General features: G+C 41.4%; 1 protein-coding gene across 3 annotated transcripts in view; it reads left to right on the top strand.

Moving 5' to 3' along the window:
- Window positions 1-25,762, top strand: part of LOC135542289 (sialate:O-sulfotransferase 2-like) — an 89,793-nt gene that overhangs the window by 59,737 nt on the left and 4,294 nt on the right. For all 3 annotated transcript variants that reach the window (XM_064969154.1, XM_064969164.1, XM_064969173.1), the window contains 5 exons: window positions 9,830-10,014; window positions 14,439-14,560; window positions 15,234-15,408; window positions 23,208-23,372; window positions 24,249-24,449. In XM_064969154.1, the coding sequence (XP_064825226.1) occupies window positions 9,830-10,014; window positions 14,439-14,560; window positions 15,234-15,408; window positions 23,208-23,372; window positions 24,249-24,449 (848 nt within the window). The remainder of the gene's footprint in view (window positions 1-9,829; window positions 10,015-14,438; window positions 14,561-15,233; window positions 15,409-23,207; window positions 23,373-24,248; window positions 24,450-25,762) is intronic.

The raw sequence follows: 25,762 nt of genomic DNA on the forward strand, positions 1-25,762 counted from the left end.
ATTCATTAGGCCCTAACCTATGGATTTCACATGACTCGGAATACAGATATGCATCTTTTGGTCACAGATACCTTAAAAACAAAGGTAGGGACGTGGGTCAGACAACCAGTCGGTATCTGGTGTGACCACCATTCCTGCCGTGAGACACATCTCCTTCGCATACAGTTGATCAGGCTCTTTATTGTGGCCTGTGGAATGTTGTCCCACTCCTCATCAATGGCTGTGTGAAGTTGATAGTTATTGGTGGGAACTGGGACATGCTGTTATACAATCCAGAGCATCCCAAACATGCTCAATTGGTGACATGTCTGGTGAGTATGCAGGCCATGGAAGAACTGGGACATGTTCAGTTCCAGGAATTGTGTACAGATCCTTGCGACATGGGGAGGTGCATTATTATGCTGAAACATAAGGTGATGGCGGTGGATGAATGGCACAACAATGGGCCTTAGGATCTCATCTTGGTATCTCTGTGCATTCAAATTGTCATCAATAAAATGTAATTGCGTTCGTTGTCCATAGCTTATGCCAGCCCAGCCCATACCATAACCCCACCTTCACCATGGGGCACTCTGTTCACAATGTTGACATCAGCAAACTTCTTGCCCACACAACACCATACACGCTGACTGCGACACACTGACTGCAATCACTGACGTTGGTTACGACGCCCAACTGCAGTCAGGGTAAGACCCTGGTGAGGACGACGAGCACGCAGATGAGCTTCCCTAAGATGGTTTCTGACAGTTTATGCAGAAATTCTTTGGTTGCGCTGGTCTCAGACGACCCCACAGGTGAAGATGCCAGATGTGGAGGTCCGGGGCTGGCATTGTTACACGTGGTCTGCGTTTGGGAGGTCAGTTGGACGTACTGCCAAATTCCAAATGGTTTTGTGTGACAAAACTGCACATTTTAGAGTGGCCTTTTATTGTCCCCAGCATAAGGTGCACATGTGTAATGTTCATGCTGTTTAATCAGCTCCTTGATATGCCACACCTGTCAGGTGGATGGATTATTTTTGACATAGGAGAAACGCTCACTAACAGTGTTGTGTCTTTACTATGGATTAAGTGATATATGACATGCCATTTTATCAAATCAATTCTCTGTAATTAATATTAACTTATTAAACTAATCATGTAAATGTAATTAACTAGGAAGTCGGGGCACCACGGAAGGAGGTTTATAGAGCTGTTGTCTTTTGAATAAACTCTTAAAGACCTGGTAATATTTTATATCAATAGCAGTCAATTATCAATCGTTAACTTATTCAGTCTCATCTGAACATCGTAAAAGTCTTGGTTATCTTCACAAAACCTGGCTAACCAGTTGAATCAGCAATGCAAAATTTGGTTTAACTATTTACTAAATACCTAAATAATCACTCAGAATTACATATACTGTACACAGGATGGATCATACATTGATTACTAATTATGTCTTACAAGAAAACGTCCCTAGCGAACGGAACCGATATGACAGCTGGTCACACAAAGAAAGGGGGTTGGGTTTGAATGAAGCGTGGGAAGACTGGATTGGGTCTCTATCGGACCTTATGAAGCTATGCTATCGTAAATACAGAATCTTATGCATTCTAAATAACCGCCCATTTGGAAATGGAAAATGCAAGAAATATTTACTCTGATCTGCGCTTCGATAGATTGGTCAAAGATGGAAGGCTGGGTTGCCCAGCAGAGATCTCCCTTGTCCTTTGAAGAAAATGTCTTGTGGTAGAACGGATACATTGTAGTACCGTCGTCGCGTGGTAGAACGTATACGTTGTAGTACCCTGTCTTTCTGAAGAGATTGTTTGTCCTTTCATAGCCCACGTTTACAGCTGCTGCTGACTTGACATCTAGGATGTATATCACTTCTTTAGTGAATAAGAGTTCAAAGTTCATACCAAGTTGCCATACTATAAGCACATGCTATATTCTGGCTGGTATAGTCGAAGGTCATGCTTCCAGCGTGTTGATCGTCACCTCCACGTTGAAATTAGCCCTTTTAAACGTATGGACAGCTGTCCTCACGTCCTCTGGAACACAATGTTAATTTCGTTAGGTTGTAGTCGTTCAACCATTCGCAACCAGAGCTCATGCTGAGGTTGGCTTAGTTCTGTAGTTGATATTAGCCCTTTTAAACGTATGGACAGCAGTCCTCATGTCATCGGGAACACTAGGTTGACTTTCGTAAATGGGCTTTTGTAGTGGGGGAGAGAAGGGTGTGCTTTATAGTTCACAACCAATGCCTGTTCACTTGGGCGGGGACACTGAGTGAGCATAGTTCACTTTTGAAAACAATTCTCTCATTTGGAAGGTAGAATTACATTGAATCTTTTCACAAATTGTTTCATATTTAAACATTTAAATTGCACAACAATTCCATGTGAATCTGACTTTCCAAGATACAGTTTATGTCGTCCTATCGTCAGTAATAATGTCTCCGATGACAACTGATCTGGCATCATACTCTTTAAGTACCAATGAATATTTTCATCTGGTTGGATTACTGAAATATGGTTCCGTTCCCAACATTTTGATGTTACCAGACTTTCTCTATGTTAACAAAGGGCTTTCCAAGAATCCAATCTGTAGAGTAGAGAGAGAACAGAGCAACATCATGACAACAGGGATGTAACCAAATTTGTTAACAAAATCTGAGATAAATAAGCTTTGTGTGCATATGGAAAATTTATGTGATCTTTTAAACATGGGACCAACACTTTGCATGTTGCATTTATGTTTTTGTTCAGGGTATTATTGAGTACATTTTTTTTTTATCCTCACACAAAATTAATGCATTGGGCCTTTAATAGTTTATTAATTTAACCATGAATTGGATTTGTATTCATTTTCATGCTGGGTTGACCGAGCAGCTTTTTAAAAAATGTAATCCATAGGTTATTTTCAGGAGTCATGCACTATCAGGGTCCGTGGCTTTTATATAGTTATTTCTTGGCCACCAGTGAGCGTAAATGTCATCATGTTAAGTTGTACAGTGCAAATTTTTGTTTTCCTTTAATGTTTTTTCACATTACATATTCCAATAAAACCTTAATAACATAGTAATAACATATTGTAACAAAGTGGTAACTATCCCAACACTGGGAAATGCATAGGCTCTTAAGGAACTCATACACGTGTGTAAGCTTCATTAAAGCTATAAAAGTTTCAGTGTTCAACCTTAACATGTGATAACAATACAACACAACAGAATTACATTTACTCTCACTGGTGGCCAAAAATAGCTATCTGAAAGCCATGCCCCTACTAAGCCACACCTCTGGTCTTCTGATCTAACCCGCTGGGCCATATCTCAATAACTCAGTAACAATACTCCAGCATCCACAACCCAACTTTGCTGATTTAAAATAAAACAACCAAATTAAGTGACCCAATGTCTGCAGCCCAGCAGTTGGGTCATCCTAACAAACCCAGCATTTTTTGTGTAAAGGCTGTGTAGTGTTGGCCATCTATTGGCATTCTAAAGAACTCAGAGGAATCAAGTATGCATCTCTCATGTGCCACTGCCAGGTTACTGTACCCCAAGGAGTATACAGGCCATGTGCGTTTGATGGATAGAGCCTTCCAGAATATTGTACTCTGCATGGACTTCGTAATCAGCATCACCCTGGAAAAAGTATTTCTTTAAAAAGCTCTGGTGTCTTGGTGCAGTATTAATGCATGCAATCTCTCTCTGGTCCCACCCTTGTACACCCAGAGGGCTCTCTTCATCTTGAAGAGGGCGAGTGAGGTTACTGCTAGTTACCCAGCTGACTGTCTATGAGTCAATCACCCTATTACTGGACTGACTGCAGAGAGAGCTGCTGAGAGAGAGGCTGATGTGTGTCTTGCTACTGCACGCATAATCGAGTTCGGAAATACAAAACCACTTACCTCTGGTCAGACATTGCAGACTGCAGTAGGTGAGACGAGATGCTTACAGATTGTCAGGCAGTACTAGAAGCACTGAGAGTATTGCTGCTGTAGGGACATTTTTATTTCTTATCATGTTGCAACCAATGCAGAATATTATTGTGTGAGACAGAGCCTCTCTGTTATTATTGATGATATAGTTTTATTAAGTTTTCTTATTTTTCAATCATCAAACAAACATATGTAGCAGACATAAATATTTTTTTACTTAAAAAAAACATCACATTTGCAGCAACACTATCTGTGATCATGTTAGCTATTTCCAGCTTTTGCTGAGACAACAAGCAGATAATTAGTTTTACAGCATCTTACACAGCATGTACTTTATATACACACATTTCCTTAATCACCCCATTCACTCTGTCCAGTTTAAAATATAGTTGAATAGTGGAGACCAGAGTCCATTAGACCTGGGCTGTCTCTTGCTGAGGTCATAAGTGAGCTTTTAAAATCCACATTTTAAATGTAGGGGAGGAATTAGAAGCTCACACTAGATAATACATTTTTTAGCAAAGTATGTGATAGTCATAAACACATTTTCTTTGTCTGGATCAAGAACAAATCCCTGCTGAGCATTCTGAAGATAGAGACACAGGGTCATATCAAACTGTAATCTAATATTTTGTGTGCAGAAGTACAGTACTCTCTACAACTCCAAAACACATGCATATACATTACACTACCGTTCAAAGGTTTGTCATCACTTCGAAATGGCCTTGTTTTTTTCAAGAAAAGCACGTTTTTTAACCATTAAAATAACATAACAAGTTGATCAGAAATACAGTGTAGACATTGTTAATGTAAATGTAAATGACTGTTGTAGCTGGAAACGGCAGATGTTATATGGAATATCTTCCTAAATGTCAGAGGCCCATTACCAGCAACCATCACACCTGTGTTCCAATGGCACGTTGTGTTAGTTAATCCAAGTTTATCATTTTAAAAGGCTAATTGATCATTAGAAAACCCATTTGCAATTATGTTAGCACAGCTGAAAACTGTTGTGTTAATTAAAGAATCAATAAAACTGGCCATCTTTAGACTAGTTGAGTATCTGGAGCGTCAGCATTTGTGGGTTCGATTACAGGCTCAAAATGGCAAGAAACAAATTTTTGTCTGAAACTCGTCAGTCTATTTTTGTTCTGAGAAATGAAGGCTATTCCATGCAAGAAATTGCCAGGAAACTGAAGATCTTGTACAAGGCTGTGTACTTCTCCCTTCACAGAAAAGTGCAAACGGGCTCTAACCAGAATAGAAAGAGGAGTGGGAGGCACTGGTGCACGACTGAGCAAGAGGACAAGTACACTGGAGTGTCTAGTTTGAGAAACAGACGCCTCACAAGTCCTCGACTGTCAGCTTTATTAAATAGTACCTGCAAAACACCAGTCTCAATGTCAACAGTGAAGAGGCGACTCCGGGATGCTGTTGCAAAGAAAAGGCCATATCTCAGACAGGCCAATAAAAAGAAAAGATTAAGATGGGCAAAACAACACAGACACTAGACAGAGGAACTCTGCCTAGAAGGCCAGCATCCCGGAGTTGCCTCTTCACTGTTGACGTTGAGAATGGTGTTTTGCAGGTACTATTTAATGAAGCTGCCAGTTGAGGACTTGTGAGGCGTCTGTTTCTCAAACTAGACACTCTAATGTACTTGTCCTCTTGATTTCTCAGGATGTGGGATATGTAGAGCAAGACATTTTCCACGTGGAGTGAAATCTTGTGCTGAAGACCGCCTGCATAAACATCCATAATACTTGGATTGCTCCTTATCAACTCCACTAAAGGCTCCGCACCCAATAAGTAGAGCAGAGGGGACAGCGAGCATCCTTTAATAAAGTTTGGGTCCATATTGAACCTTTCTAAGACTGAGAACAGAAAGCTCCAGTCCATCCTGTTGAACGCCTTCTCAGCATCCAGTGAAGCCAGCAGGACAGGTTCTTCTGTGCGTTTACTTGATCTATAATATCAAAAAGACGGCGAAAGTAATCAGAAGAGTACCTGTCTCTAGTAAATCTAGTTTGGTACGTTTTTGTTATTTTGGAAAGAAGAGTGTTTAGTCTTTGGCGAGCAATTTGGTAATTATGCTGTAGTCGAAATCCAGCAAGCTTATGGGCCGGTAGGACGAGCAACACTGTTAGGTTGACTTTGGCTGTTTTAGGTTGACTCCAGGAGGTGCTGTCTGGGGATTGTTCATGTACTTTTTCGCAACGTTCCAGCTCCCTCTCAAGATCTAACATGTGTGCTTCCATTGCTTTTTCGAGGAGGCAACATATGCAATTCGATGACCTCTTAATGTGGCTTTGGCAGCATCCCACATTGTGGCCGGAGAAACAGGAGAGTCTTTCTTGTCTTTGTGAGTACAGTAGTTGTCTATCCATTTAGTGACCAATGAATGGAATGCTTTGTTTCATAAACATGGAGGTGTTGAATTTCCAGGTCTTTGACCTCGGGATGTTTTACAGAGGTCAAAGCGAAGGCGGACAAACCTTTATTTAACTAGGCAAGTCAGCTAAGAAAAACTTTTTATTTACAATGATGGCCTTCCAGAAGGCAAAAGGCTTCCTGCGGGGACGAGGGATTGAAAAAATAAAACCATATAGGACAAAAATATAGGATAAAACACATACATACATCACTACATAAAGAGAGACCTTAGACAACAACATAGCATGGCAGCAACACATGAAAACACAGCATGGTAGCAACACAACATGACAACAACATGGTAGCAACACAACATGGCAGCAGCACAACATGGCAGCAGCACAACATGGCAGCAGCACAAAACATGTCACTGCCCCTCCTCTGTATTGTAAGGGTGGTTCCTCCTGCAAGCAGAGGTGGGTCGTTAGTGATTGGAGCCACCTGGGCTCAGGGTATTTAAACTGCTTCACCTAACCACTCTTGTCTCCCTCTCTCTGCTCCTCCAGGTATGATCCTGGTTTGTTTGTTCCTTTGTAGTTTTACGTAGTTTTCACTCAGTCAAATTCACACACACAGATTCACTTTTCTTTGTTTAAAGTTAATAGTTTTTGGTTTATAATAAAGAACCTTTTTGAATGGCCTATACCTGTTGTTCGTGTCCCCTCCTTTTAGCCACAGGCCATGATCCGGCCTGTGACACATGGTACAAACATTATTGGGCACAGACAACAGCACAAAGGGCAAGAGGGTAGAGAACAATACATCACGCAAAGCAGCCACCACAGTCAGTAAGAGTGTCCATGATTGAGTCTTTGAATGAAGAGATAAAAATGGTCCAGTTTGAGTGTTTTTTTGCAGCTCGTTCCAGTCGCTATCTGCAGTGAACTGAAAAGAGGAGCAACCCAGGGATATGTGTGCTTTGGGGACCTTTAACAGAATGTGACTGGTAGAACGGATGTTGTATGTGGAGGACGAGGGCTGCAGTAGGTATCTCAGATAGGGGGGAGTGAGGCCTATGAGGGTTAAAAAAAAATATAAATTTAAATAAACCAGTAGTTCTTGTGATGGGTATACAGAGATGACCAATTTTCAGAGGAGTATAGAGTGCAGTGATGTGTCCTATAAGGAGCATTGGTGACAAATCTGATGGCCGAATGGTAAAGAACATCTAGCCACTCGAAAGTGCTATGGGTTTTATTGGTCGCATACACATGGTTAGCAGATGTTAATGCGAGTGTAGGTAAATGCTTGTGCCTCTAGTTCCGACCGTACAGTAATATCTAACAAGTAATCTAAAAATGTAGTGTAAATGAATGATTAAGAATATGTACATGTAAATATATGGATGAGCAATGGCCGAACGGCATAGGCAGATGCAGTAGATGGTACAGGGTACAGAAAATACACATGAGATGAGTAATGTAGGGTATGTAAACATATAAAGTGACATTGTTTAAGTGACGAGTGATACATTTATTATATCCAATTATTAAAGTGGCTAGAGATTGAGTCTGTTGGCAGAAACCACTCAATGTTAATGATGGATGGCTGTTTAACAGTCTGATGGCCTTGAGAGAGAAGCTGTTTTTCAGTCTCTCGGTCCCAGCTTTGATGCACCTGTACTGACCTCGCCTTCTGGATGATAGCGGGGTGAACAGGCAGTGGCTCGGGTGGTTATTGTCCTTGATGATCTTTTTGGCCTTCCTGTGACATCGGGTGGTGTAGGTGTCCTGTGGGCAGGTAGTTTGCCCCCGGTGATGCGTTGTGCAGACCTCACTACCCTCTGGAGAGCCTTACGGTTGTGCGTGGTACAGTTGCCATACCAGGCGGTGATACATCCCGACAGGATGCTCTCGATTGTGCATCTGTAAAAGTTTGTTTTTGGTGACAAGCCGAATTTCTTCAGCCTACTGAGGTTGAAGAGGTGATGTTGCGCCTTCTTCACCACGCTGTCTGTGTGGGTGGACTAATTCAGTTTGTCCGTGATGTGTACACCGAGGAACTTAAAACTCTCCACCTTCTCCACTACTGTCCCATCGATGTGGACAGGGAGTACAGGAGAGGGCTGTGAACACACCCTTGTGGGGCCCCAGTGTTGAGGATCAGCCGGGGTGGAGATGTTGTTTCCCACGCTCACCACCTGGGGGCGACCCGTCAGGAAGTCCAGGACCCAGTTGCACAGGGCGGGGTCGAGACCCAGGGTCTAGGTCAGGCTAGGAATGCCTTCTGGGCCGGCAGACTTATCCCTATCCCTCACGCAGCCCCAAAAAATAATAAATAGACTGCTAAAATTACATTTCACCGGGTGGCTGGGTTATTGGATGGCAGATATGTTGTCTCACCTCCAATAGTAATAACAGTAATCGCTTTTAGTCATTGGTCTGTTTCTCAGTGGCCAGGATTGTCCTTCAAAAACCTATTTGCCTCTTCAGGAGTTTTGAAGTGTGATATGGCTCATTGGTGAAAAATCTTGAACTCGTTTGGGTATTTGAATCACCTGAAGATGCCTCGGTTAATGAAGTGTTTCTTCACCTCGTCAAACTCTCTGCGCTTTCGACGTATTCCAGCGGACAGGTCTTGATGCAAGGTGAGTTTTGCGTTTTACACTGTAATGGTGTTGATTTTCACCACCTGTAGCACTCTTTCCTTGTCAGTGAAATCTCAGGAAACGTATGACGATTGGGCGCGGTGGTTGTCTGGCTGCTGGTGGGGGCCTCAGTGCTTGGTGAGCTCTCTCCAGTTCTATGGGCCTGTCGGTGGACTGGTGGAGCCATTCTGGGGGGTTGTGTTGTAGGTAGCGGATCAGTGACATGTTTCCCTCTTCTTTTTCGGACAGGGTTATTAGAACAGTTATTCCTTCACCCCCTATTTTCCAGGTCCTCTGATTTTCTCTTCCAGATGCTCTGTTTCCTTTTCAGCATATGCTCTTGTTTTCACTGCATCTGCCATTGAGTTTTCCAATGATTGTATTCCCAAATCTGGCTAATCCAGGCACCCTACGTTGATGGCTATCTTGTTGTTGATGTCAGGCAAGGCATTTTCCAGGGTTGTCACTTTGTCCCCTATCACACTGAGCTGAGTTTGATGTTGAGTTCTGTATGTTTGGATCTCAGCTCAAAAAGGATGTCTTCGACAGAGGAGTAGGTTGGCAGTTGTTGGGCCTCGGGAAGGGATGGTCGTCATGCTCCTGGCTAATGGCGCTAGCTTTTTCTGAAGCTAGTTGTTTCTCTGAGGCTTTTTCCGCTGCTATTGCTCGAGTCAGCGCAAAAATGTCAGATGTAATGTCGACTTTTGTAACCACCATGGCTTTTTTTACTAAAGCTAATGGGGTTTAACATAAGAATAAGAATTGGAAATTACTTGTGCGGAGCTGTCAGTTCATGCGGCCACCTTGATCAAGGGTCACGTGATCCCCCCCCCCATTATTGATGATATTAACATGTTAACCCCCTCTGTTTTCCTTTCACCAGGGGATACCTGTATTCAGGCCTAGAGTTTGGGGCGGAGTGCTACTGTGGCCACAAGATCCAGGCCCCCAACGCCTCTGAGAGTGAATGCATCATGCAGTGTAAGGGCGACAAGGGCAACCTGTGTGGAGGGGCCAATCGCCTGTCCATCTACAGACTGGAGCTGAGCCAGGAGTCAGCGCGCCACTGTGAGCTTTAACCACCTATCACCACACTCCACCTGGGCATGGTTACTCCACTTAGGGGGCATGGTGCACCCCACACAATGACAAACAGAGGGGTACTGATAGGAGCAGCCAGGCAATCATACCACAGTGCTGTTCTCTTTCAACATGACTGACTTCTACCTCATATTATAGGCTAAAATGCAAAAAAAACATTATAGGTTAACTAACTGCAAAGTAGATACTTGAAAGGATTCTACACAGTCCCTGGCACTGTTTTGCAATCAATGCTAATAAATGATGCTAAGAAAATATTTCGTTTTTGGTGGTTTGACGGTGAATACTTTTTCCGGGGTCGGGTGCAACCCGGTTTAGTTGTTTACTTTTCCCCCAAAGAGCTGTGCTACAGTGCCTTGCAAAAGTATTCGGCCCCCTTGAACTTTGCGACCTTTTGCCACATTTCAGGCTTCAAACATAAAGATATAAAACTGTATTTTTTTGTGAAGAATCAACAACAAGTGGGACACAATCATGAAGTGGAATGACATTTATTGGATATTTCAAACTTTTTTAACAAATCAAAAACTGAAAAATTGGGCGTGCAAAATTATTCAGCCCCTTTTACTTTCAGTGCAGCAAACTCTCTCCAGAAGTTCAGTGAGGATCTCTGAATGATCCAATGTTGACCTAAATGACTAATGATGATAAATACAATCCACCTGTGTGTAATCAAGTCTCCGTATAAATGCACCTGCACTGTGATAGTCTCAGAGGTCCGTTAAAAGCGCAGAGAGCATCATGAAGAACAAGGAACACACCAGGCAGGTCCGAGATACTGTTGTGAAGAAGTTTAAAGCCAGATTTGGATACAAAAACATTTCCCAAGCTTTAAACGTCCCAAGGAGCACTGTGCAAGCGATAATATTGAAATGGAAGGAGTATCAGACCACTGCAAATCTACCAAGATCTGGCCGTCCCTCTAAACTTTCAGCTCATACAAGGAGAAGACTGATCAAGTTGCAGCCAAGAGGCCCATGATCACTCTGGATGAACTGCAGAGATCTACAGCTGAGGTGGGAGACTCTGTCCATAGGACAACAATCAGTCGTATATTGCACCAATCTGGCCTTTATGGAAGAGTGGCAAGAAGAAAGCCATTTCTTAAAGATATCCATAAAAAGTGTCGTTTAAAGTTTGCCACAAGCCACCTGGGAGACACACCAAACATGTGGAAGAAGGTGCTCTGGTCAGATGAAACCAAAATTGAACTTTTTGGCAACAATGCAAAACGTTATATTTGGCGTAAAAGCAACACAGCTCATCACCTTGAACACACCATTTGTCTTCCAACAAGACAATGACCCAAAACATAAAGCAAAATCTACAATGGAATGGTTCAAAAATAAACATATCCAGGTGTTAGAATGGCCAAGTCAAAGTCCAGACCTGAATCCAATCGAGAATCTGTGGAAAGAACTGAAAACTGCTGTTCACAAATGCTCTCCATCCAACCTCACTGAGCTCGAGCTGTTTTGCAAGGAGGAATGGGAAAAAATGTCAGTCTCTCGATGTGCAAAACTGATAGAGACATACCCCAAGCGACTTACAGCTGTAATCGCAGCAAAAGGTGGCACTACAAAGTATTAACTTAAGGGGGCAGAATAATTTTTCACGCCCAATTTTTCAGTTTTTGATTTGTTAAAAAAGTTTGAAATATGCAATAAATGTCGTTCCACTTCATGATTGTGTCCCACTTGTTGTTGATTCTTCAAAAAAAATACAGTTTTATATCTTTATGTTTGAAGCCTGAAATGTGGCAAAAGGTCGCAAAGTTCAAGGGGGCCGAATACTTTCACAAGGCACTGTACCTAGCCCAGCGAGCCGTGTTTTTCACTTTGACACGGCTCTCGTTTTGTGAGAACAAAAACCCTGGTCTGCCCTAGAAAGCCTACGATCACCAAAGGGCTAAATAAAAAAAATCGAGACAGCCGTGTTGGACTCTAAAATGATCAAGTTTGATCCCCACAGTGAATTATTTTAAAGTTCAATACATATCTAGATATTTCATTAAATACTACTACATTTATCGACACAGGACCACGTGCTGACGTAGACCAATCACGGGCCGGCAGGCTACGAGGAGGCATCCGATTGACTCTCTCAGGCAGGATGATTCAGCAATATGGCAAAATTCAAATTCAAGTACTTCCGGCTTCATACGCCATCAGGAGTTTTCCACAGGAATACATGGATGATGTCCGCGTTATCGCTATGTACTGATATTAATGTCTATGGGTAGGACGGGTAGTTAAGTGTGATAGGATGTTCAGAGGCAACAGGGTAGGGTGCACCTCTTCCCTCTCCTTTTACTCCCTCTCAAACCCTTCCTCCTCCCCCACTTCCACTATCTCCTAGGTCTCTTAAACGATAAGCACATAGACACCAATCCACAATCTATGGTAGTATATATTTTGGAAGTGGCTCCAAGCTTGTTTATATTCAGGGTTAAAATAACAACACTGTTCTGTAATTGTTGTTATTTCTCCTTTTTTCCTGTTTGCTGAAGCATGCATATTCCAGATGGCTGAGCATTGCTCTTTTTCAAATGTGTTTGAGCATGCTCTGACACCTCTGACCCTGATCACAGTAATCATGTGACAAGAACCCTGCTGCATTCTTCAAAAGAGGAAAAAAAGAGGAAACGGGAGGATGTTTTACCCTCTGTTGTCCTCTGCACTGCAGACTGTTATCATCCGGTTGTCTGGGAAACAGTGCAGCCTCCCATTTTCCCCTCTGATCAGCAGCAGAACGTTTGTAGAGACATAAGACCCAATTTTCTGAGTAAAAACTCCTACCTCTCTTTCACCCTTTCCTTTCCAGTTATAATGTCCCTTTCCCCTATCTCTATATATACCTTTTTGTAATACTGAATCAGAAAGATCATGTGTAGTCTCCCCACACATTAGATCTAGGCTAACATACATGCACTCATGCAGCTTAATATTTGCATCTCTGATATGTTACCATGATGAGTAAGACACACAGACCTAATACAGTTAGAAAGGTGCTCTAGTTCTCGGGGCCCTGGGCTGATCATTTATAGTTAAGTGACACGCTAGCCGAGGAAGCGCCAATGTAGCCTTTCATTACCAAATAAGGAAAGGGTGTCTTTTGTGAGACGGCAGGCGGAGGAGATAGAGGAAGATGGACTTAACAGAGAATAGCTGAACTGAGAGACAGAGAGAGCGAGAGTGTCAATGTGCCTGTTATTTGCTGTTCTACAGTATGGCTGGGCCTGTTATTTACTGTTCTACAGTATGGCTGGGCCTGTTATTTACTGTTCTACAGTATGGCTGGTCCTGTTATTTACTGTTCTACAGTATGGCCTGTTATTTACTGTTCTACAGTATGGCTGGGCATGTTATTTATTGTTCTACAGTATGGTTGGTCCTGTTATTTGCTGTTCTACAGTATGGTTGGGCCTGTTATTTACTGTTCTACAGTATGATTGGTCCTGTTATTTGCTGTTCTACAGTATGGTTGGGCCTGTTATTTGCTGTTCTACAGTATGGTTGGGCCTGTTATTTGCTGTTCTACAGTATGGTTGGGCCTGTTATTTACTGTTCTACAGTATGGCTGGGCCTGTTATTTACTGTTCTACAGTATGGTTGGGCCTGTTATTTGCTGTTCTACAGTATGGCTGGGCCTGTTATTTACTGTTCTACAGTATGGTTGGTCCTATTATTTACTGTTCTACAGTATGGTTGGGCCTTTTATTTACTGTTCTACAGTATGGTTGGGCCTGTTATTTACTGTTCTACAGTATGGTTGGGCCTGTTATTTACTGTTCTACAGTATGGTTGGGCCTGTTATTTGCTTTTCTACAGTATGGTTGGTCCTGTTATTTGCTGTTCTACAGTATGGCTGGGACTGCTATGTACTGTTCTACAGTATGACTGAGCCTGTCATTTGCTGTTCTACAGTATGGCTGGGCCTGTTATTTACTGTTCTACAGTATGACTGAGCCTGTTATTTGCTGTTCTACAGTATGGCTGGGCCAGTTATTTGCTGTTCTACAGTATGGCTGGGCCTGTTATTTGCTGTTCTACAGTATGGCTGGGCCTGTTATTTGCTGTTCTACAGTATAGCTGGGCCTGTTATTTACTGTTCTACAGTGTGTGCACTGTGGTAGCCCATAGGGACAGCTTGGGGCTAAAGGGTGTTGAGACAGCCAGTGTAGGAGAGCCAGGCAGTCCCTGATGTGATGGTAACTGCTCAGGGCAGGCCACTGCTGGGTCAGGGCCTCATGCTTTGTGTTAGGTTCCTAGTGAGGCCAAGGGAGGGGTCAGTTTATACTATAGGGGTCAAACTGAAAGCTTTGTTCAGTCAGAACACACATGAAAATGTGTTGATACTAATCTAGTATATTGTGTTTGTCCTTGGTTCAGATGGGAGTGCCATCTTTAAGGGGTGCTTCCACAGGCCTGACAACGTCACCCTGGCCCTGCCCATCAGTGCTGTCATCCAGAACATGTCAGTGGAGAAGTGTGTGGACATGTGTACGGAGAAGGTGAGGGAAATGTACATATTGTGATGTGTGAGATTGTGATGTCTGTTTGCTTGGTACTGTTTGAGTGAGAGCAGGTGTATTTGTGTTATGTGAGGGTGCGTACATGTCATGTGTATGTGTGCCTACAAGTGCTTCCACTGTAAAAAAACACAAAAAAAAACTAGTTGTTTCAACTATTTATTATTAAGTAACTGCTGATGTAAGACGTCAATGTGATGTCAATGTGTGTCGAATATGTAAGTTGAAAACATTGTGTGTGTGTGTGTGTGTGTGTGTGTGTGTGTGTGTGTGTGTGTGTGTGTGTGTGTGTGTGTGTGTGTGTGTGTGTGTGTGTGTGTGTGTGAGTGTGTGCGCGTGCATGCGTGTGTGTGTGTGTGCGTGCAACCAGTTCCACAGCCTTATAGTTGAATGAACATGTGAGAAAAGTTGAGCAAACACATCATTTTACATTTACTGAGTTTTTGCCTAAGTTTTCTCAAATTAGAGCTAAACATTTTAAGTTCAGGTAGCATATGGACCGAAAAGTTGAGTAAACAAAAAAGGCTGTAGAACTATTTACTTAATAATAATTTGTTGAAACAACTAGATTATTTTTACAGTGTGTGAGTGTGTGTATCATATGCCTATACATCATCTTTATCTCTCTGATGTCCCTGGGCTCCCTCTCCTCCAGGAGCTGTCCCTAGCGGTCCTAGCTGGAGACAGGTGTCTCTGTGGGTTCCCCACCCCCCACTTCTCCCTCCATGAGATGGAAGATGAGGACCTGTGCCTGCACCGCTGCCATGGCGAGGAGTTTGAGAGCTGTGGGAATGACGAGTACTTTGTGGTGTACCAGACACAGGTCCAAGGTAAACAAGCTACTATCTACCACTGACCTCATCCTTCTAAGCCCTCTCTAGTTGTAGTGACTGGATATAACTACATCAATTACCATTACCAATGTTATTCATATTAAAGGATGGATTCCCATATATTTGTTTTGATGCTCTTGAATGGCAGAATGGCAGAGTGCTGGAAGTGGTTCAGGAAACCATTTGTGTACAGTGTTTCTGAGCATGGGTGAGAGTGTTCTTGTGAAACAGCTAGCCCACTGCTTTCACACCATCACCAGTTGATTTGATTTATTACAATTCCCATTCACCGACACCAATGGTGACAGCTAGTCTTACTGGGGTCTGACAAATAACGGAAAATACATTGCAGATAAAATACATTACCATTTCCATTTAAAAACATTAACATGTAGTGTGTGTGTGCATCTATAAGCACATACACACAACAAGTAGGTCACATGGGGAGAGGCGTTGTGCCATGAGGTGTTGCTTTATTTGTTTTTTGAAACCAGGTTTGCTGTTCACTTGCGCTATATAACATGGAAGGGAGTTCCATGCACTCATGGCTCTGTATAATACTGTACATTTCCTTGAATTTGTTCTGGACCTGGGGACTGTGAAAAGACCCCTGGTGGCATGTCTGGTGGGGTAAGTGTGTGTGTGTCAGTGCTGTGTGTAAATTAACTATGCAAACAATCTGGAATTTCCTCAACTCTTAGCCAAGAGTGACTAGAATGCATAGTATTAATATTAGCCCTCTGATTACAATGAAGAGCAAGAAGTGCTTCTCTGTTCTGGGCCAGCTGCAGCTTAACTAGGTCTTTCTTTGCAGCACTTGACCACATGACTGGAAAATAATCAAGATCAGATAAAACTAGAGACTGCAGGACTTGCTTTGTGGAGTGTGGTGTCAAAAAAGCAGAGCAACTCTTTATTACGGGCAGATATCTCCTCATCTTTACAATCATTGAATCTATATGTTTTGACCATGACTGTTTACAATCTAAGGTAACACTAAGTTATTTAATCTCCTCAACTTGTTCAACAGTCACACCATTCATCACCAGATTCAGCTGAGGTTTTGAACTTAAGGAATGATTTGTACCAAATACAATGCTCTTAGTTTTAGATATTTTCAGGGCTAGTTTATTACTATCCACCCATTCCAAAACTGACTGCAACTCTTTGTTAAGGGTTTCAGTGACTCATTAGCTGTGGTTGCTGATGCACATATGGGTAAATCATAAGCATACATGGACACACATGGCAGGTCCTTGGTAAAAATAAAAAACGAAAGAGGGCCTAGAGAGCTGCCCTGCGATACACTACACTTTACCATCACCATGGATGCTGCTGCTGCTGTTTTGTCTCACCTCAGTGGATGGATGCCCAGAGAGGCTGTGAGCAATGCTGCCCTAATGCTGCAACAGCACTTCTTACATTCAGAACTGGAAATAGAGGCTCTAATAAACAATGTACAACAACATACTGTTCTGGACCAGTCATATTATATAAGGATACAATAAAAAAACAGTCAAATACATTTTAAAACGTAAACATTCTGTAGTATACACATTGGCTGTCACGCCTTGGTCTTAGTATTTTGTGTTTTAGTTTATTAGTTGGTCAGGCCAGGGTGTGACATGGGTTTATGTTATTGTGTTGTCGTATTGGGGTTTTTGTAGGCATTGGGATTGTGGTTGATTAGGGGTGTGTTTAGTTTAGGTTTGGCTGCCTGAGGCGGTTCTCAATCAGAGTCAGGTGATTCTTGTTGTCTCTGATAGGGAACCGTATTTAGGTAGCTTGGGTTTCACTGTGTATTTCGTGGGTGATTGTTCCTGTCTCTGTGTAGTTTCACCAGATAGGCTGTACTTAGGTTTCACGTTCCGTTTTGTATTTGTCTCAGTATTTTCATGTAATCGTCATTTGTTTCATTAAAAAACATGAGTAACCAACACGCTGCATTTCGGTCCGACTCTCTTTCGACAAACGAAGAACGTCATTACATTGGCTATATAAATTGTACAATTATTTGTTTCTTAATCACTGGCCATGTTTCATGTGACATTTATTTTCGTCTCCAGTATGGCGAAAGCCTGTGCATCAACAGCTGTCCCAGAACACAGACTGACGTATTGTACCATCTCTTGCTTCCTTAAACAGTCTTCAGAGTTGCAACATCGTAACCACCACAGGGCTGCTCTCACACCAACCAAGTCCTGCAGTCACACAGTGGTGGAAAAACTCAAATGTCATACTTGAGTAAAAGTAAAGATACCTTAATAGAAAATGACTCAAGTAAGAGTGAGTCATCCAGTAAATTACTACTTGAGTAAAATCTAAAAGTATTTGGTTTTAAACATACTTAAGTATTACAAGTAAATGTAATTGCTAAAATATACTTAAGTATCAACAGTAAAAGTACAAATATAATTAATGTAAAATTCCTTATATTAAGCAAACCAGACAGTGTGAATTGAGTAAAAAATACATTGTTTTCTTTAGTAATGTAGTGAAGTAAAAGTAAAAGTAGTAAAAAAATATGAATAGTAAAGTCCAACAAACTACTTAACTCGTACTTTAATATATTTTTACTTAAGCACTTTACACCACCGCAGTAATGTTACTCACAGGCCTTTGCTTTGTAGTACATCACATTACACTGTTGCTAAGCAGGAACTTGTATCAAGGGTGACTTAGCTTACACATAGATGAAGCAATCTCTTGTTCAAGAGTGTCATTGTATTTGTATTTGTTAGGGATCCCCATTAGCCAAAGCAGCAGTGACTCTTCCTGACGTCCAAATACATTAAGGCACTTACATTACATATAAAACAAAATATAAAACATTACATCATATAACATTATGACACCACTACATACAGTGCATTCGGAAAGTATTCAGACCCCTTGACCTTTTCTACATATTGTTACGTTCCAACCCTTATTCTGAAGTGGATAAAATATTTTTTCCCCTCTTAAATCTACATACAATACCCCATTATAACAAAGCAAAAACAGGTTTTTAGATTTTCTTTGCATATATATATATATATATATATATATATATATATATTTTTTTTTTTTTAAACAGGTGAATCCTGTTTCCATTGATCATCCTTGAGATGTTTCTAATTAAATGTATTGGACATGACGTGGAAGGGCACAGACATCTGTCTATATAAGATCCTTCACAGTGCATGTTAGAGCAAAACCCAAGCCTAGAGGTCAAAGAAATTGTACGAAGAGCTCTGAGACAGGATTGTGTCGAGGCACAGCTCTGGGGAAGGGTACCAAAACATGTCTGCAGCAATGAAGGTCCCCAAGAACACATTGGCCTCCATCAATCTTAAATGGAAGAAGTTTGGAACCACCAAGACTCTACCTAGAGCTGGCCGACTGGCCAAACTGAGCAATCGGGGCAGAAGGGCCTTGGTCAGGGAGGTGAGCAAGGACCCGATGGTCACTCTGACAGAGCTCCAGAGTTCCTCTGTGGGGATGGGAGAACCTTCCAGAAGGACAACCATCTCTGCAGCACTCCGCCAATCAGGCCTTTATAGTAGAGTGGCCAGACGGAAGCCACTCCTCAGTAAAAGGCACATGACAGCATGCTTGGCACATGACACATGACAGCATGCTTGCCAAGCAGTACCTAAAGGACTTTCAGACCATGTGAAACAAGATTCTCTGTTTTGATGAAACCAAGATTGAACTATTTGGCCTGAATGCCAAGCGTCACATCTGGAGGAAACTTTGCACCAACCCTACAGTGAAGCATGGTGGTGGCAGCATCATGCTGTGGGGAAGTTTTTCAGCGGCAGGGACTGGGAGACTAGTCAGGCTCGAGTGAAAGATGAATGGAGAAAAGTACAGAGAGATCCTTGATGAAATCCTGCTGCAGACCACTCAGGACCTCATACTCGGGTGAAGGTTTACCTTCCAACAAGACAACGACCCTAAGAGCACAGCCAAGACAACGCAGTAGTGGCTTCGGGACAAGTCTCTGAATGTCCTTGAGTGGCCCAGCCAGAGCCTGGATCGAACATCTCTGGAGAGACCTGAAAATAGCTAGGCAGCGACACTCCCCATCCAACCTGACAGAGCTTGAGAGGATCTGCAGAGAAGAATGGGAGAAACTCCCCAAATACAGGTGTGCCAAGCTTGTAACTGTCACAGCTTTCATCTGTAGAAGGAGGAGCGGACCAAAATGCAGCGTGGTTGTTATTCATTTTATTTTAATAAAGAAACTATACACTGATAAACTAACAAAATAACAAACGTGCGAAAACCTAAAACAGCCCTATCTGGTGCAAAACACAGAGACAGGAACAATCACCCACAAACACACAGTGAAACCCAGGCTACCTAAATATGGTTCCCAATCAGAGACAATGACTAACACCTGCCTCTGATTGAGAACCATATCAGGCCAGACATAGAAATAGACAAACAAGACATCCAACATAGAATGCCCACTCAGATCACACCCTGATCAACCAAAACATAGAAACAAACAAAGTAAACTATGGCCAGGGTGTGACAGTAACGTCATAAACAAGAAGACTCGAGGCTGTAATCGCTGTCAAAGGTGCTTCAACAGAGTACTGAGTAAAGGGTCTGAATACTTATGTAAATGTCATATTTCAGTTTTTATTTGTAATACATTTGCAAAAATAAAATAAAAAACAGTTTTTGCTTTGTCATTATGGGGAATTGGGTGTAGATGGGTCTGAATAATGAATGCACTGTATCTACAATACAAAATATATACTACCACCATACAACAATAGTACAATGTACAGTATGTGTGTAGAGTGCGTGTGCTAGCACTTGTGTGTGTATGCATGTGTCTGTACCTTTGTGTGTGTCTCTTCACAGTCCCTGCTCCCCGCTGTTCCATAAGGTGTACTTTTACTAGTTTTTAAAATCTGATTCTACTGCTTGTACCAGTTACCTTATGTGGAATAGAGCTCCATGTAGTCATGGCTCTATGTAGTACTGTGTGCCTCCCATAGTCTGTTCTGGACTTGGGGATTGTGAAGAGACCTGGCATGACTTGTGGGGTATGCATGGGTGTCAAACTTCTTAACAAAGCAAGTAGTGATGAAGTCAATCTCTCCTCTACTTTGAGCCATGAGAGATTGACATGCATATTATTAATGACCACATGGCTGAACAGTAGTCCAGGTGCGACAAAACTAGGACCTGTAGGACCTGCCTTGTTGATACTGTTGTTAAGAAGGCAGAACAGCGCTTTATTATAGACAGACTTCTCCCCATCTTAGCTACTGTTGTATCAATATGTTTTGACCATGTTAGTTTAAAATCCAGGGTTACTCCAAGCAGTTTAGTCACCTCAAATTGCTACATTTTCACATTATTCATTACAGGATTTAGTTGAGGTTTAGCATTTAGTGAATGATTTGTCCCAAATACAATGCTTTTAGTTTTTGAAATATTTAGGACTAACTTATTCCTTGCCACCCATTCTGAAACTAACTGCAGTCATTTCAGTCACTGTAGTAGCTGACATGTATAGTGTTGAGTCATCCCCATACATAGACACACTGGCTGTACTCAAACCAGTGGCATGTCGTTAGGAAAGATTGAATAAAGTTAGTGGCCTAAACAGCTGCCCTGGGGAATTCCTGATTCTACCTGGATTATGTTGGTGAGGCTTCCATTTAACAACACCATCTGTGTTCTGTTAGACAGGTAACTCTTTATCCACAATATAGCATGGGGTGTAAAGCCATAACACATACGTTTTTCCAGCAGCAGACTCTGATCGATAATGTCAAAAGACACACTGAAGTTTTAAAAAAACAGCCCCCACAATCTTTTTATCATCCATTTCTCCCAGCCAGTCATTTGTGTAAGTGCTGTTGAATGTCCTTCCCTATAAGCATGCTGAAAGTCTGTTGTCAATTTGTTTACTGTAAAATAGCGTTGTATCTGGTCAAACACAACTTTTCCCAAAAGTTTAAGGGTTGGTAGCAGGCTGATTGGTTGGCTAATTGAGCCAGTAAAGGAGGCTTTACTATTCTTGGGTAGTGGAATTACTTTTGCTTCCCTCCAGGCCTGAGGGCACACACTTTCTAGTAGGCTTAAATTGAAGATTTGGCAATATTGTCTACTATTATTATCCAGATTGTAAAACCCTGGTAGCTTGTCATTGTTGATAGACAACCATACTTTTTTCACATCTTCCACACTCCACACTACAGAATTCAAAAATACAATGTTTGTCTTTCATAATTTGGTCAGATATACTTGGATGTTCAGTGTCAGCGTTTGTTGCTGGTATGTCATGCCTAAGTTTGCTAATCTTGCCAATGAAGTAGTTGGCAATATCAGTGGGTTTTGTGATGAATGGGCCATTTGATTCAATGAATGATGGAGCCGTGTTTGCCTTTTTGGCAAACATTTAATTTAAGTTGCTCCAAAGCTTTTTACCATCATTCTTTATATCATTTTCTTTCATAGTACAGTTTATTTTTATTTTTATTTAGCTGAGTCACATGATTTCTCAATTTGCAGTATGTTTGCCAATCGGTTGTGCTGCCAGACTTATTTGCCATATCTTTTACCTCATCCGTCTCAACCATAAAACATTTAAATTCCTCATTAATCCAAGAGGATTTACCTGTTTTTCAGTCATTTTCTTAATGGGTGCATGCTTATTAGTAACTGGAATAATTAATTTCATAAATGTGTCAAGTGCAGCGTCTGGTTACAGCTCCTTATTACACACCACAGACCAGAAAATATTAATTACATCATCAACATAAGAATCATTTCAACACTTGTTGTATGACCTCTTATACACTATATTATGCCCAGCCTTTGGAACTTTGGTTTTCCTAGATATGGCTACTATATTGTTATCTATACATCCTATGGATTTGTATACTGCTTTAAAGCACATTTCTGCAGCATTGGTAAAGATGTGATCAATACATGTTGAGGATTTCATTCCTGTGCTGTTTGTAACTACCCTGGTCGGTTGGCTGTAACCTGAACCAGGTTGCAGGCACTGGTTACAGTTTTGAATTTTTTTCTTGATGAAAGCCAGTCAACATTTAAATCACCCAGAAAATCTCTGTTGAAATCACATACATTATCAAGCATTTCACACATATTATCCAGATACTGACTATTAGCACTTGGTGGTCTATAGCAGCTTCCCACAAGAATGTTCTTTAGGTGAGGCAGATGAACCTGTAGCCATAATACTTTAACAGTATTTAACATGATATCCTCTCTAAGCTATGCAGGAACTGTTTTGAATATAGACCGCAACACCACCCCCATTGGCATTTCTGTCTTTACGGTAGATGTTATAACCATGTATTGCTACCACTGAATCATCCAAGGTATTATCCAAGTGAGTTTCAGAGATAGTCAGAATGTGAATGTCATCTGTTACAAGTAAGTTATTGATTTGTGTTCACAGTGCAGGACATTTGAAGCAGTGACTGGATTTCAAAGGCATTATACATGACCTTTGCCATATTTTTTCCTCTATAGTAGAAACACATGTCTGCTCTAGGTCTAGGATGTATGAACCTGAAAGAGCTGTCTATGTTCACCAGTCCTTCAGGGGCTTACAGAAGCCATTTGAGATTCCTACTGTCAAGCTAAAGTACCGAGACCCTTTGACCTTCTCCCTCACTGTCCAGCAATTTCAATTCTGTGGCAGGTTAATAAGACTATTTTTTAGTAAGGAACACAAATAAGTCTGTGTATTTAATTTTCTCATTCATTATTGTGTATCACGTGTGTGACCTGTGTTCTGTCCTGTGTTCCCTCAGATAACCGCTGCATGGACCGGCGCTTCCTGCCCACACGTTCCAAGCAGCTGATTGCTCTGGCAAGCTTCCCCGGGGCTGGCAACACCTGGGCCCGCCACCTCATAGAGCTGGCCACTGGCTTCTACACAGGCAGCTACTACTTTGATGGCTCCCTCTACAACAAAGGTACTGTAGGCCTCACTTAGACATAAAAGATGACATGGGTACTGGCCAGTCATACATTGGGAAGTCATGCAGTCACTTACACAGTAAAAAAATACACTTTAAGCATTTTCATATATATATATACACTACCAGTCCAAAGTTTTAGAACTCCCACTCATTCAAGGGTTTTTCTTTATTTTTACTATTTTCTACATTGTAGAATAATAGTGAAGACATCAAAACTATGAAATAACATATCCTCTGCAACAGAGGTAACTTTAGATCTTCCTTTCCTATGGCGGTCCTCATGAGAGCCAGTTTCATCATAGTGCTTGATGGTTTTTGTGACTGAACATGAAGAAACTTTCAAAGTTCTTGAAATGTTCTGCATTGACTGACCTTGATGTCCTAAAGTAGCGATGGACTGTCGTTTCACTTTGCTTATTTGAGCTGTTCTTGCCATAATATGGACTTGGACTTTTACCAAATAGGGCTATCTTCTCTATACCACCCCTACCTTGTCACAACACAACTGATTGTCTCAAACGCATTAAGAAGGAAATACATTATTTTAACTTTTAACAAGGCACAGCTGTTAATTGAAATGAATTCCATGTGACTACCTAATGAAGCTGGTTGAGAGAATGCCAAGAGTGTGCAAAGCTGTCATTAAGGCAAAGGGAGGCTACTTTGAAGAATCTCAACTATAAAATATATTTGGATTTTTTTTAAACACTTTTTTTGTTACTACATGATTCCATATGTGTTATTTCATAGTTTTGATGTCTTCACTATTATTCTACAATGTAGAAAATAGTAAAAATAAAGAAAAACCCTTGAATGAGTCGGTGTGTCCAAACTTTTGACTGGTACTGTATATATATACTTTTTTCTAAGGCTTCAAAGGTGAGCGAGACCATTGGCGGAGTGGTAGGACCATCTGCATTAAAACACATGAGAGTGGCAAGAAGGAGATTGAAGCCTTTGACGCCAGCATCGTCATGATCCGCAACCCTTACAAAGCCCTCATGGCTGAGTTCAACCGCAAGTACGGCGGCCATATTGGATTCGCCTCTCAGGCCCACTGGCGAGGGAAAGGTGAGACTTTAGCCAATGATGACAACATGTTGTCACTGTGTCCACAATTCAGTGTCTCGTCCTCAGCGAATGCCAATGCTTATTTTTTGTACTTTTTTCGACCTACTGTATTTGTGCATTGTGTCCTTCCACTGTCTTGCAATGAAAATGATTAATCTAATCAACTGTCAGTTACACTTTATATTACAGTGCTCTTTAATACACTGTACTTATACTTTACTTAGGGTTAGGGTTGGGGTTGAGCCGAGGTGTTGACATGAAGCTAGATTTTGGGTTAGAGCTAAGATGAATAGGGTTACTGCTGTAAGTACAGTGTAAGTACAATCATTAGTCATTACAATACTTGTAACAGTAATTACATTAGTATAATTACACAGTAATAAGGGTATGTGATGTAAATTATTGATGAGTCATGACTAAGTGAAATCAACAGATATGAACAGGCTTGGCATACTGTGGATATGCCTTTTCCCCATCATGCTACTGAATGCCCATTTTCAGTGGCTCTCTCTTTATTAAAACCCCCTAGAGTTTACTGATGCACCAGTGCTTTAATCTAAGTAACATAATAAAAAATTCCCCATCAAAACCCAGCAGATTAAGCTAGAGATATCTGTTTTCTTCTGTGTGGGCTGCGTCTGAATTCAGCACATCTGCAGTGGAAATTGGCAAAAGCTACTGCGCTGTTTGTCAGACCAGGAGACATCCCGAAAATCGTCCTTCTCACAAAAACGTCTGTAGCATCCAAACGGTTTGGCCTATAAACTAATAAGCCCATTCTATAGAAAGGGAGACACATGTGTCACATAACCCATACAAATGAATGGAAGTAGTTTTGTGCCAACCAAAATAAGGGGTTAAATGTGTGTAAAAACAAAACAAATATATTTCCTGAGCTTTCTTAGAACTCTTAGATATAGGACAGAAACCTTCACCACTTCAAAACCTTATTCCTTATAATGTCTTTTTTATTAACTAATGTGGTCAACCACAGAGGCTTTCAATATCTGAATGATATAATGGGGTTTTGGCCTCATGTTGTAAGATGTTCTGATTTTCAGCTCCTCCAATGGGCAGAATTGTTTTTGGTATGTTCTCATATTATCAATGTTTCCCTCCACACATTTCAGTGTGTGTCAGTAACCATGGCAACCAGCTCCTATCTGAAATCCCTTGTAAGTTTGGGAACATATTTTCTAAATAAAAATGAGTTTGAGCTGATTTCCTGGTGATTTTACAGTCTTTTTAAAAACATAAAAGCCCGTTCGCTGTCTATTGGGGAACGCTGCCATATTCCCTATACTGTATATTGC

The sequence above is a fragment of the Oncorhynchus masou genome, chromosome 1 (genome assembly GCF_036934945.1).
Source record: "Oncorhynchus masou masou isolate Uvic2021 chromosome 1, UVic_Omas_1.1, whole genome shotgun sequence".
NCBI lineage: Eukaryota > Metazoa > Chordata > Actinopteri > Salmoniformes > Salmonidae > Oncorhynchus > Oncorhynchus masou.